The sequence below is a fragment of the Halyomorpha halys genome, unplaced genomic scaffold (genome assembly GCF_000696795.3).
Source record: "Halyomorpha halys isolate HHAL.00 unplaced genomic scaffold, Hhal_1.1 Scaffold548.1, whole genome shotgun sequence".
In the NCBI taxonomy this organism is placed as follows: Eukaryota; Metazoa; Arthropoda; class Insecta; order Hemiptera; family Pentatomidae; genus Halyomorpha; species Halyomorpha halys.
In genome coordinates, this window is record NW_027105247.1 from 255,975 (window position 1) to 269,989 (window position 14,015).

The 14,015-nt window shown below is 29.6% G+C and overlaps 1 protein-coding gene across 1 annotated transcript in view; it reads left to right on the plus strand.

Moving 5' to 3' along the window:
* Nucleotides 1-7,418: 7,418 nt before the first annotated feature.
* The window catches only part of frj (farjavit), a 10,561-nt gene continuing 3,964 nt past the window's right edge, over nucleotides 7,419-14,015 (plus strand). Inside the window, exons 1-5 of the mRNA XM_014426074.3 lie at nucleotides 7,419-7,791; nucleotides 8,790-8,916; nucleotides 8,998-9,145; nucleotides 11,029-11,180; nucleotides 12,609-12,820. Coding sequence (XP_014281560.1) covers nucleotides 7,568-7,791; nucleotides 8,790-8,916; nucleotides 8,998-9,145; nucleotides 11,029-11,180; nucleotides 12,609-12,820 — 863 coding nt within the window. The 5' untranslated portion in view covers nucleotides 7,419-7,567. The remainder of the gene's footprint in view (nucleotides 7,792-8,789; nucleotides 8,917-8,997; nucleotides 9,146-11,028; nucleotides 11,181-12,608; nucleotides 12,821-14,015) is intronic.

Sequence of the window (14,015 nt, forward strand, 5' to 3'; positions counted from 1 at the left end):
TTAGAGCCATAGGCATAACAAGTATTTCTTCAAGAAGTGTCAAAAGTTGCGAGATTTTTTTTTAAAGAGAGAGAAATGTTTTATTTAGCCATGTGCCCAAATACATTAGGTTGCTACAATACACAGCATACCAATCAATCCATGATCGGACATATATACAATACATATATTTACATGATACAACAGTAATATTTTTCCCTAACTTTTCCCTTTACAATCAATACTTGTCTACACACTAAATATATATATATTTTTTTTCTTTTTAACAATTCAACTCCATTTAACAAATTTATTCTATCCAACTCACTCTCTCAGACCTTCCCTCTCCAGTGATCCACTACCCACGTTCGATCCGTTAAACAAATTAAGCGAATTTACCATTAGATAGCAATGTAAAATAATAGGCCATCCACCATACTGACTGGTCTCTCAAGAACATTCCTGATATCATTATAGCTATTCTAGAATATATAAGCTGATTTCATAGCAATAGTTAATGTTAAAAAATATATATAAATAAAATAAAATTGATTTCATAACAGTTAGTGAAATTAATTGATGTGATAAAGATGAAAACGGACATAAAAAAAAATGAGTTTTTTTTTTTTTAATTTTGTATTCGACATATTCCGTTGATTTTATGGTAAACTAGGGCATATTTGTGGCAACCCTAGTAGTTTGGGAACAGTCCGTTGGACAATTCCTCTAGGGAATGTAACCCCAGCCTAAAGAAAGATTTATTTCTTTTAGTTGCATTTCCCCAGTAATGAGCTTCTTTTTGACTGAAGTATGCAAATGTTCCCAGTAATTATTAAGAAGCACTAAGATAAAGTTGAAAACGAATTCCTTTTACTAAATATTTATTGCAGTGTTGCTTAATAGTTTATGATACAACAAGGAAGGATGTAAATTAATAAATAAGGGATTTGCTGTCATAAACGCCGTGAGCCTTTTTTATTTATTTATTTAATGTAATTTACAACTGTAAAAAATAATACAATAAGTAAATATGTTGTATGTTTCATATACAATTGAAAATCTTGGGAAGGAACCACCCATTGGTGGTACTTCAAACATTAATTTAAATTAGAAGGTCCCGTGGCCATCTTCTTTTCAGACGCCTCGGAGGATTATAAGGAATTGTTTAGGATGAAATATTAAGAATTAATGGGTTAGGATGGTTAAGGAGTTTGGAATGAAAATACGCATATCTGTTTTGGGCCAAATCTGCAACGGGGCCTTTTTTAAAATGTGATTTTTATCCTGAGCTTATTAATTCTTTTTCGCTGTATGATATCAGGAGAGAGGTTAAGCAACGCATTCTTCAGTTTGGGGGCAATTTGTCTAGAATATGTGGAGACGACCAAGAGAGTGATTCACTTAATTTAGAGATCGTGTTCTCATTTCCACCATTTTTGGTATATAGTAATGCAGTATAATGCACGCCCGCTTACCGCAAGATTTGCTACCGAATAGCACGTGATTGTATAACATTAGTTTTGAAATGTTTCGGACGATTTCCCAATATAAATCTGATAGGACATACAACAGGTGGGGTTAGATCTCATCCCCTACCAAGAGAGAATAACACACTTTGTTAAAAAGCCATTCTCGACTGTCGGAAAACCCAATGTTAATTAAAATAAACGTAGGCAACTAATATAAAAATGTCAATTTCTAATTTTTATTTTATTTAGATATAATTAATAATAAAAGTAATTTGTGTTTATAATTTTTTTTATTATATACTATGTATAATAAATCATTCTCAAACAATTATAAGTTATATAAACATTTATTTGTTGAAACAAAGAAATCTAGTGATTTTTGTAATCATTTTGCTATAATCTCTTAATTTTCTAAACATGACGTTAATAACTGATATGAAATCGTTAAATTTCTTGATTAAAAGTAGCGAATTAGCGAGTTATTATAATTATTATATGAACAGTTGATAAGCTAATATTTTCTCCGCCTTGTTTTATTCTAATGGACCTAATGACTATTAATAAAATATACTGCCGAAAATTCTAACCAGAAGGTACTGAAGACTGGATCAATAACCGAACTAACTATGAAAGATTTAATTTTTTTCGTAACCGAACTAAAATTTTTAAACATTATCTCTATTCCCTAGGTTCAAATTTATTTGCAATGTTACGGACTGCCCTTTAGAGACTTTCGTAAACTTTCACGTTTTCTCGTTCCGCTCTAGATAAAAAACTGTTTTCCCTTTGCTTGGTTTGCGAAGTATTCAACTTTAACGGGATTAGGAAAAATATTTAACTGTATAATATCGGACGTCTAAACTTGAAGGAGTGTCAGAAACTCATCCAAATATTTCTTACGAAGATCATTATATATGGCACAAGTATATATCTTTACTTAGAGGTCAAAACATTATGAGTCACTTTTTCTAAGAAAGTTTTTTTTTTTTTTTTTATTTTCCTAAGTTTTTTCGTTGATATTATGATTGCAAAGAAGTTTTTTTTAATTTATAAGAAAAACTTTGGCAAATTATAGGAGGAAAGTCAATTCCAAGAATCGCATGCTGGCATTTTTTTTTTAGTTTACATTATTGAAGAGGTGTAAAATTGATTTATAACATTTTTGGCTCAAAATTATGATAATGACAACGAATTCAATGTTTTTTCTTTTTTAAAAGTAACTATGAATATAAAGGACTTTTTGATTTTAATTTTTATTACTGAGAGTGGGGATGGTTCTCACAAATATGCTACGGTTTTAGTAATTTTAAAAACTGTTGTATGTTTACTAATCGTTGGCCGAACTTAAAATTATTTTTTGAAGAATAATTATTAGAATATCATACATTGAAAAAAAATTGTCGTTATTGACATTAAAAATATTAAAAACAAAATAAGCCAGATATTAGATTACTGTTACACATTATTACTCAAAATATTCTAGTACCACATTACGCTAAAATTACCGTAAAAATGACTCAGATTATTATAGACTTTTTCCTTGGATCCTTATAATAAATAATAAAATAGTATTATGCCGACGAACTAATCTCAACACTTTTTTGTTTTTGTGCATTTAACATTTACTGGATAGATTACTAAAATGTTATAAATATGGAGTCTATTAAAATAAAATGTAAAGGTGTTCGCTGTAGATCTACTTTCATAAATTGATCGTATCTTTTCTCTGAATGTAACATTGTACCAATCTTAGATTTTATTGTAGTGGTGCCATGATTCAGTCAACTAGATAATTTACGAGTACACTCCAACACTACTAGGAGAACAAATTATATTTTGGTACTGAAGGATCTGAATAAATTCATTTGTGTTTATTTTTAAGTTAGTATAAATTGATGCATGTACATGTCTGTTCATTTTTCTTTAATAAGTACAAGAAAATGCTACTTTCTGTAGTAAGAGTATCTATTGAGAAAACGAAAACTTTAACAGTAATCACAATACTTTTATGCAAGCTAGTGAAAGTGAAAGTGATGAATGTTCGTAATCAACTAAACATCGCCCAGAGAAAGGGTCATTTTAATTGCTCACACTGCTCTGTAACAGCGGTTTCCCAGAGGAGGTTTCTCTACACAATAGGATAGTTTCCAGGTATAAGTTTCTTGTAGAGTACGGAAACACTGTACATCGAATTAGGTTTCTAATAATAGTAATACATAGATAGTATAATAGCTGAATATATACTAATTTTTAAATAGTAATTTCTAATAGGATGTAGTTATGAGATTTAATAATTAATTGAAAATGTTATTTTACAATTACTGAAAGGAGACAAATAAAAAGGTTTATATTCCAACGCACATTACATCCTTATAATGTTTTATTACTTTATTTTATTAATGAAGAGACTTGAATTGGACCCGCGGGCATACCGAAAGGATGACTTGCGGGCCTCCGCAACTTGGGAGACATCACTCTTTCTATAGAGCATGTAAGCTCCGAGGATTTAAGAAGGTTTGGACTTTTCCATGAATAAACAATTGTACGCATTGTTGGAATGTGGCAATGTAAATAGAACGATTAGATGTTTTTTAAAGAGGTTTTATCCACATCCTCTGATAAATCGCCGTACCCTAAACAACAACCATTTCTTGTGAGGGACTTGGGTTCTTTCTGATCTTAGGCTGGCTCCTGTGGGTCCGAGTGTTTCCGGTTGGCTCTTTTGGATTAGGTTCAGTGGTCAACTCCAACTATACCTGACCAAAACCTATGATGGGCGTTGATGACTAAGCAGTTGAACGCCCTTTCAATACAGACAAACAGAAACTTGAATTCAGTTTCGAAATCAACAAAGAAAAATCTAACTTAAAATGTCAAAATGAATATAAGAATTGAGTTTCCAATTTTTTAACACTAGAACCTGACAGTATGAACGTCCATTTTCGGTTTTAACGTCAATTCGATCTATGACTGGGTTAAATCGTGATATAAAGAAGTAAATTCGCAGAATGGATTATTTCTTGAGTAGTAAATGTATTGTGCAGGTTACTTAAGAGCAGATAGAGTGAGTATCCAAAAGTTGTCGAGCAATCGTTGCAGGTGAGGCGATACCAATGAGATCAAAGACATTGACATAATTAGGAACATCAATAGACATTTAGGGTCTTTTTTTTTTTTTTTATACAATCTGCCTGGCCATTAATGACTTCCGAGGGAGGGGGTGATCAACAGGTAACCAACCTATTCTAACCAAAGGGGGAAGGCTAGTTTTCATTCCGTAGTACGACTACACAATAAAAGTCAAACTCAGTATTTACTTTGGTATTTGCTGTTTTTTCTTCATTTCCTACATATTAAACTTCTCTAAGGATGATTGTGCCGATTTTTTTTTTATATCGACAAGGGTGCCAAGAAATATTTTTAGCCCAACAAGGGTACGGCGGCTCAACGGAACAATCACCAGCACCTTTCAGTAATCTGGCTACGTTTATCGGGTGTCAGAATGAATTTTAATAGGCATTGATGGACCAAGAACTGCTCAATCGAGCTGGAAATCCCGTGGGACTAATAGGATTTGATGGACATATAGAACTTGTAGAGTCGGAAAACCTGCAAAGCGATAAGCGATAAATTTATTTTTTGGTTCAAAACGAAATAGTTTGGTTATTCCTCCTCAAAATTACACAAACAAAAGAATAAGGTAAGATTGCATTACACCATTTAAATTCCTTTTTTAAGGTGAATCGTACAATATTACCAATAACATAGGTTAGAATAAAGTGAGTTGTGTCATCTCTTAGTGTTTGATTGGAGAACTGTTCCAAATATTATTAATTACATAACAGCATCAAAGGGACAATGAAGAATACTAATCGTCAAAACAAATTTATCGATTTTATGGTCCTCTGAGTTGGATCTAGAGCTGCCAAACAAGCCCGAAATAAAGGCATGGCGTACTGGCTTACAATAGACAGATTCAAAACACAGAAGTGAAGCCTTTCATCCATTGTGAATAAACGACATTAAAAGTATTGAATATCATCCTTCCTAGGCATTATTTTTCATTTTTGCAAATAACCTTCGTGGTTAAATATATTTAATAAGATTTGTTTCGTCTTCAGACCAAGATCTGGAGCTTGAGTAATGTTTTACAATACATAAAAATTTCGATTTGAACACGATAATGCAGCATGTGGCGTTGCTGCAACAACATATCGGGGAGAGGGGGAGATAAAAAAAAATTCCAACCGGAGGTTAAGGAGTAATTTCTAAGCATTTTTAGAAAACTGATCTAAATAGCGTTTATGAGCAATTTTAAATGTAACAACCTCTTTAAATAATGTTTTGCCACCATTTTTGTGATTTCAGGTATATTCTTAAATCTCAAATTTCCCAACTTTTCGGATTTTCAAATTAATGGGGAAGGGAGGGGAGAATAACAACTCCCTATGCTTTACACTATAATCTACTTTACGTCCATGAATGTTCACCCCAACAGATAATGCAACATTTTGCAACTCTCCTTCTTTATACTCCTTTTCCCAAGGTTATAGATATTTATCGATTGCTGTAAAAGAATTACCATATTCCAGATTTTTCTTTTCCTACCATTCTCTAAGTGGAATTGTCATATAAAACAGTTAATTGAACTTTAAATCAAATTTTCTCATTTTATACCGCCTAAATAATACCAACTGTCGTTGCTATTTCACCACAATTGCATTTTTGTTGTATTAATAAAGGAAATAATGCAGTTTTAATAACATTTTTAAACGGCCTCCTCATTATTTCCCTTTCAGATTATTAGACGAAGCTCATCATCACGTTATGGAGTTAGATTATAATAATGTTCGAACATAACATTTACAAGTATCTACGCTATTACATATATCTTTATGTTGTAGACATATTCATCAATCCACAGAGATAGTAAAAATATTAAAAATGTAAATTGTTACCATGAAAAAAATATATTCATTATATTACTTATATAAATGGAAATGAGATGTTGTTAGGAAAAGCTATATCATTTATTCTATTAAATATTATGATTTTGCAAAGCTAGGAGGGTGTGATTGTTATATTGTATCGTGATTAATTGTTTTTAAGGTACTTTTTGATCAATAATAATGAAAGATTTAAATTTGTACTATAATCTTGGGTAAATAATTATGTACAATTTATTTTTAAGATCAATTATTTTATCAAATAGTATTTATAGTATTAAAATGTATAAGAACATAGCAGCATGTTTACATCTATTTAACCATGATTTAAATATCTTTATGATTTTGAATGTCGAAATATTTTAATCCGCCCATTTGGCATAATTTTAAAACCTTGAAAGTTGGTTGTTCTGAAAACCTACTTCAAACTGCAAAAAATGTGGTAAAACATTCTTTATAAGTTATTATACTTAAAATTACTTATAAATGCTATTTAGAGAGTTCAATTTTCCAAACCTGTTTAGGAAAATGTTAAATTTCAGGGAATACTTCCTAAATATCCAGTAAATTGGGAAATATGGTCAAAATCATTGGAAAATTTTGGACTTTTTCTCCTCTCAATTAGTAGTTGTAGCAATATCCCTGAATGGGAGGGTGTCCATGGGGTCTAGATCCCTCCCGAAATTTCAAAATACTTGAACTTATTCTCTTCTGTAAATAAAAATAATACATACTTGATCTTATGTCATTTCATAAATATTATACGTTGCTTTAGGAAATATGTTATGCATTTCTATTGGTTTCTTAAAAGTGGACCCTTGAATGGATTACTCCCCGAGCGAATTTCTTTGTACGTTGTAGAGTTTTGTATTTAAATTAACAAAACATTAATTTTCGACACCAAAACCTTTGTAGTACATTGGAAATTTCTATTCATGTATCTTGATACAAGTTCCTAGTTTATTTCACTCCTTTTCTACCTCTTTGTAACACTTTTGTCATTCAAGTGAGTTAGAGGTTCTAACATTGTTCCCTCCATTCAGCTATTCTTATCTTATCATTGGCGTATAATGTAACTATGATTAATTGACAAGTGCACGGTTCCGGACCGGTTCTTTAGTTTATTTAATATCTTTCATTATTGGTATAATTGTTTTTTTATAGCCTGTCAAAATGTTTCTCGGACTTCATTGGGATGATATCGTGTATTTAGTATTGCTTTTTGGCTCCATTGGCTTTGGCCCGTTTTTCAGGGAAATTAAAGACCCTCAAAAAAGGAAAAACATTAGTTCAATAATAGGCTTTATAATAGTTATTATAGTCTCTGGAAGACACACAGTCTACCCCTTAATATGTACAGTAGTTAATGCCCTGATTATTAAATGTTTGGATAAAAAGTGAGTATTAAATTTTGAAGATAAAATGATATAATTCTATATTTATCCTAAAAATTTAAGTATAGTTAATTTTTCTGTTAATAATCAAACTTTATTCTGCAGGTATTTAAATGTTTCATTAAAGATATTCTAAAATATATTTATGCTGTGAACTAATTGGTCTAGTTAGGCAGTGGGTTTTTTCACTCTGGGGTCATGATTTATTATAAATGGAAATTCATGTGTAATAATTCAATTATGTGTAAAAATCATTTCATATAAAGACAATTTATAGCATACACTCCTATTCATGATTTATAGGCATGTAACTAACTTTCAAGGGCCTCAGTATTTCAAATAAGATCTTACCAATTGTGGACATTAACTATCCTGTTCATGGTTCTTGTTTTCTTAAATTGCAGATCAATTGTGATTGCTGGCCAAGTACATTGAGTCAGACTAATTTTTTTATTTTACCCTCTGCCTGGTCATTTCTAACATAGGAAGTAGGAGAGAGGGTATCTATAGGTTTCTACCTCATTCAAACCATTTTAAGAGGGTCAAGTTTTCATTCTATGGGACCATCACGAAATAAAATTTGAATGAATTCATTTTCATTGTCTTGTAAACCTCGACACAAAAACCAACTAGGAATTTATCTGATTAGAATCCGGCCTGAGGGATCAACTTTTATTTCTGTGGCGGTCCCACGAAATGAAAACTTGACACCCCACCATGGTTAGAATAGGGTAGTACCTTGTAGATAAGCACCCTCTTCCTATGTGTGAAATGACCTGGCAGGGTGTGAAAAAAAAGACCCTCTATGTCTATTGATGTTCCTGTCAGTTACAGATTTTTTTTTTCAAGTATAACTTCAAACAATACATATTTTCTAATTTTGATCTGAATAAACAAAAGTATAATATTTATTTTCCTTTCTAAATAAGAAATTATATTGAACACCATTTAAAGTTTGGTTTAATTAGGATTTAATTAAATTACCTTTAATTTTGTTTCAGGATTGTTCACAAAGTGAGCTTTGCTTTTTCGTTTGTTTTTCTAATTCTTTTTCGATCTGTTGAGTACTTTGGTCTTCCTGCTTATCCAAATCCCACCAATCTGGTGATGATGATAATGACGTTGAAGGTATTTTGAAAAAAATATATTATTTTGATATTATTGTTTGTAAAATAAATTTTGTGATTTATCTAATACATTTATGTTTAGATGGTGGGTCTAGCATATGAAGTAAATGATGTCTATAAACACCAAAAGAATTTGAATAGTAATAAATCTGAAGAAACTAGAATTATTGAAATACCTTCATTTATTGACATTTTTCACTATGGTTATTCCTATTTAGGAGTTCTTGCTGGTAAGTTTTTATTTAAATTACAATATTGAATTGTGTAATTTTATGACTATTTAAAAAAAAAAAAATTAATATTTTGTGCTCAATTTATTTCAAAACACTCACGGAATATTACTGAATAACTTGAGATATCAAAGTTAAAATTTGGTTGTGCATTTCACTCAAAAAATGTCCCTAATGGAACAGACGAACACATTTAATTTCAGTATTTTGAGGCCAAATTAATTTAATTGAATTACGAGATCTCGGTGAATAATCTGAACTATCAAACTTGAAAATCGGTTATACACTGACAGAGTTAAGTTTTCTGGAACTAAGAAAAATATAAACAATTAATAAATCAAATTCATAAATATTTTGACTCTTTCTTTTTACTTCACATTTTACTTTCAGTCCATTTATTTCAATTATTATTTAAATTTACGTATTTATTAATATAGAGCATATATTTAAAAATAATTGGCTAAAATTAATCATAAATTATCTGGAGTTAACTGGAAGTTGAGGAGGTAGATATGAATGTATGTATGTAGCTCGGACCTGTGTTTTTAATTATTATTTTACTGTAGGAAAATATTATTTTGGTGGTCAATAAAGGTATCAAAATAGTAGGAAAAAATTATTTATTGCTAACCAACGTTTTTCCCCAATAAATAAATTAACAATAAATAGTTTCCTTCTACTATTTTGATACCTTTATTGACTGCCATTCTGACTATATGACTACAATCTACTTCACACGGTCAACTTTATTCTTCTAATATTATTTTACTGCTACTAATATTTATGTAATGCCATTTATATCATAATTATATAAAAATTTTAATAACATACATTGCCTGAGAAATATTTATTCATAATCACTAGATGTTTTATTATGTAAATTTAAGAAAAGATATTTTATTAACTAAGGTGTATTAAAAACAGTATCTGATCATATATAAGTGTCACTTGTTCTTATAAAATTAATAAAACAAGATTAAATAACAATTTTTTAATTATATCCATCGACTTCTTTATACTTATTCAGTTTGCAACTTCTATCTCTAATAACCATATAATTGTTAAGCGGAAGTGATGTGAACTCAGACTATTAAATCTATTGATCTTGGTTAGCGTTGTTCTTCTCATCTCCTACATGGCACTTTCTCTTACTATTTCAAGTCTTGCAATATACATTTAGTTAAGCCTTGGCTTTCGGTATACCTTCAGATGGCCAACTAGCCTTTAAATCTTCTGTCATTCTGCTCTCATTGCCAAAATTGTCACATAAAGTGTTTTGTCTTAACCCATTTCACCTAAGTGCGATATGCCTTCTTGTTCACGTATTTTCTCATTTCTTACTTCGTCCATTCTGTTTTTGTCCTTTATTTAGTGCAAGTACTTCTTCCTCATAGCCATAATTTTATTAATGTGTTTATACTTAATGATCCAACTGTCTGACACGAACTAGATATTAATACTTGGAGGTATATTGGCCAGAAAATTCTAATGTTTATTACTCTATTGCTATTGAAGAGAATTTTGTTTTTAGGCTTTGCGCTTTGCCTAATTTCTTAATTCATGTATATGTATGTGTAATGAATGGAATTTTTCATGATGATGCTCTAAAAATTTCCTTTCAGAAATTTATTTCTTTTCAAATTCCATTTTTTTATGTTATATCAAAATAAAAAAAAATTAACTTGTCTCTTATGAATAGGGATTTATTGAAGGCAAATTGAACTTATATTGATTAATTAAAAATTTGTTATTTTATTCCTTGTTTTATTATCTTTGGATATTGATATTTAATACCTTATAAGCAGATTATGCTTTCATCCATTTGGTTTGTAATAAATTTTATTTGACTCATCTTCTATTTTTTTAACAAAAGTTTTCTTCAGGTCCTTATTATACGTTTCGAACTTACTGTGATTTGTTTACCACTCCATTTTGGAAGTATGCCAATTGTGAATCTGTTGCTTTAGAAAGATTTAAGTATCTGCCAATCTATGGTGTTATATTTCTAGTGCTTAGCTACTATTATCCTTTTAGCGTATGTATTTTATAGATTATTATTACATAGTCACACTTTATTCTTATGTTTTTTTTGTTTTTAAGACATTAAGTAGAATAGGATATATATTGATTTGTGAAAGACAAAGTCTTATACAAATTTTATTACATAAGATACAATTTATAACAACACCTGAGTCTAGTGCTCCATTACAAAAACAAGAAATAAAAGATAAAACAGACTAGATAATATTATTAATGTATATAAATATAAAACTATTATTGCAATATGCTTTACTCCATTACATTAAACTTTATAATAATCAGAATCATTTTAAATAAACCAAAACAAAATATAAATAGAAATATTAATTGGGCTTCGTAAACTACTAACATGCCACTTACAGAGTCAAACTTATTACATGCTTTTACAGTGTAAACATAGAGTCTATTCAATTTAACTTCATTGTAAATATTCAATATATTTTGGATGTTGTGTTGGACGCAAGATGGGTGGCTTTATGATTTATTGTTTATTTTCTTGAAAGGTTGGACAATGTGTTACAAACAATTTAAGAGATGAAATATCTCCTATTCATAGTTAATATTTTTAACCTGTAAGTGGCTAGGGAACTAAATTTTATTAAAATTGATCATACTTTTTTATTTGTATACTGATTTACCAGGTAAGCATAATATACCATGGGAGTGAAATATATTGATTTCTAGTTAAGTTAAATCTTCCCTTTAATTAAGAAAAACAAGAAAGAAATACATTTTGATCTTCTTATACATATTGAGTATAATCGCTTTTGAAAAATACACTTCTTTAATATTCACTTACATTATATGAAAACATTTCTCTTTGGTCATACTTAATTTCAGTCAATTCAAATTTATTACTAGATTTAAATTATATTACTAGATGAAATTATTTTAAATTTTATATGGCTGCAAGTAGTAGATTATATTAGTTCATTTTAATCTTCATATTTTATTTGTTTTGTCTAGTTTTAGCTAAAAATATCATTAATTCAGGATCCAACTTTACAGTTTGAAAAATTATTTTTAAATAACGTTTGACTTTAATGAATTTTCTTTTTGCTCTTTTCGGTTATTTTTTGTTCTTATTTTTCTCTTAGATATTTGCTTATATAATGTTTATTATTATTAATTAGATTATATTTAATCTAAAATGGATAAATCATTTTAAATTGTTGTTTGTGAGGTGGTCCATTGGTTGACCATATCAAAATCAAAGTGTAAATTAATAATAATTTCAAATGTAAATAGTTTTAAGTTTAACTTTTTAAATATAAAATAACCGTAACCTTATTAGTTAGTTGCATTTTATTTGCTAGGATTGTTGTATAATTTCAGCATATTATCTAGTAATGAAACATTAACTTAAATGGTTGTAATAAAAAGGTTCAGTATTAGTTTATAATCCTCTATTTTCTTTTTCTAGGAAGTTGAAGATATTGATTCTTTTAATGAAAAAAGCCTTTGGTACAGATTATGGTTTTGTTTTCCATCATTCGCTCAATTTCGAATGAGAATGTATATTGGTATGAGATTAGCTGAAATTGTTGTAATTATGGGTGGTTTGGGTGCATACCCTGAATTTTGTGAACCAGCTACTCTTGGCCCGACTAAAAACTTGGGTCAATTAACGGAACTGTGAGTAGATCATCAGTTACTTTAATATTAAAATTTTAAGCTGCATAGATGCTCAAATACTCTTGGTATTAATTCTGGAATATTAATATATTTATGTTTTCTTCAAGTCATTATTGAAACAATTGATAACTCTTGGAAAGTCAGATCTTATCTAACCACTATTAATCATAAATATTAATTCATAATTAATTTAGAGTTAGTTTCATAGAATACAAGAAACTTTAACTATGCTTATCGGTTCTATATCTGTTATTCTATACATTGAAGATACTGATATGTATAGGAAATATATTCTGATTAAAAGTAATAATTAAAGAGTGATTAATTTAATTGATCATATAAATAAATATTTTCAACCTAAGTCATGGAAGTCTGATGACCTAGGATACTTGTGATACATACAGAGGAAGGCCGGGGGCGGACTGAGGACTTAGCCGAGTAATAAATATACGGAATATAACAGACTCCTATAGGAACTAAGTACTTTCTGGAATCAGTGCCATAAAGTTAGATTTCTGAAGGATCAAATGTGGATTCTGGGATTTGTACCATAAAATCAGACTTCTGTCCGAGGAAGCCACCTTGGGGATTTTTGTAATGGAGAAGTAAAAGAAAAAAATATCAGAAATGATAAAAAAAAAAAAAGGGAAAAGAGAAAGAAAAACCGATTAAGTGTTGAGGGTTAGAGAGTGAAGTTGAGGGAAGGAACCTGGAGGAGTAGGATCTGGAAGTGGGAGATAGTCCCGATAAGGACCTAATGGCTAAAGATGTGAAGACAAGGGTCTTAGAGTGCCTGGTTCGGAATGTTGTGGATTCAGTTTCCATCTGACTCAGACAATATTTATTTCCCGGTTCCCCTGAGAAATGAATCTTGGCATTCAGATTGTATAGGTCTCCAACAGAGGAGATGATCAGATATTAAAAAGGCAGTCTCTGGCCATAACAACCAATGAATACAGAAAAAAACAAAACAAATATTAACAGAATGACATAAAGTAAGGAATTGTACAGAATGGAATTAATAAAATAAAGTGATGAGAGAAGTGGAAAATAAAATGTATATGTATGTAATTGAATAAGTAGGTAAAATAATATAATTAAGGAAATAAAATAAAAATGAAGTTATATAATGCTAAGAAATATGAATGTATTAGTTTATTAATAATTTAAAAATTTAAATTATGGAAAGAAAAAT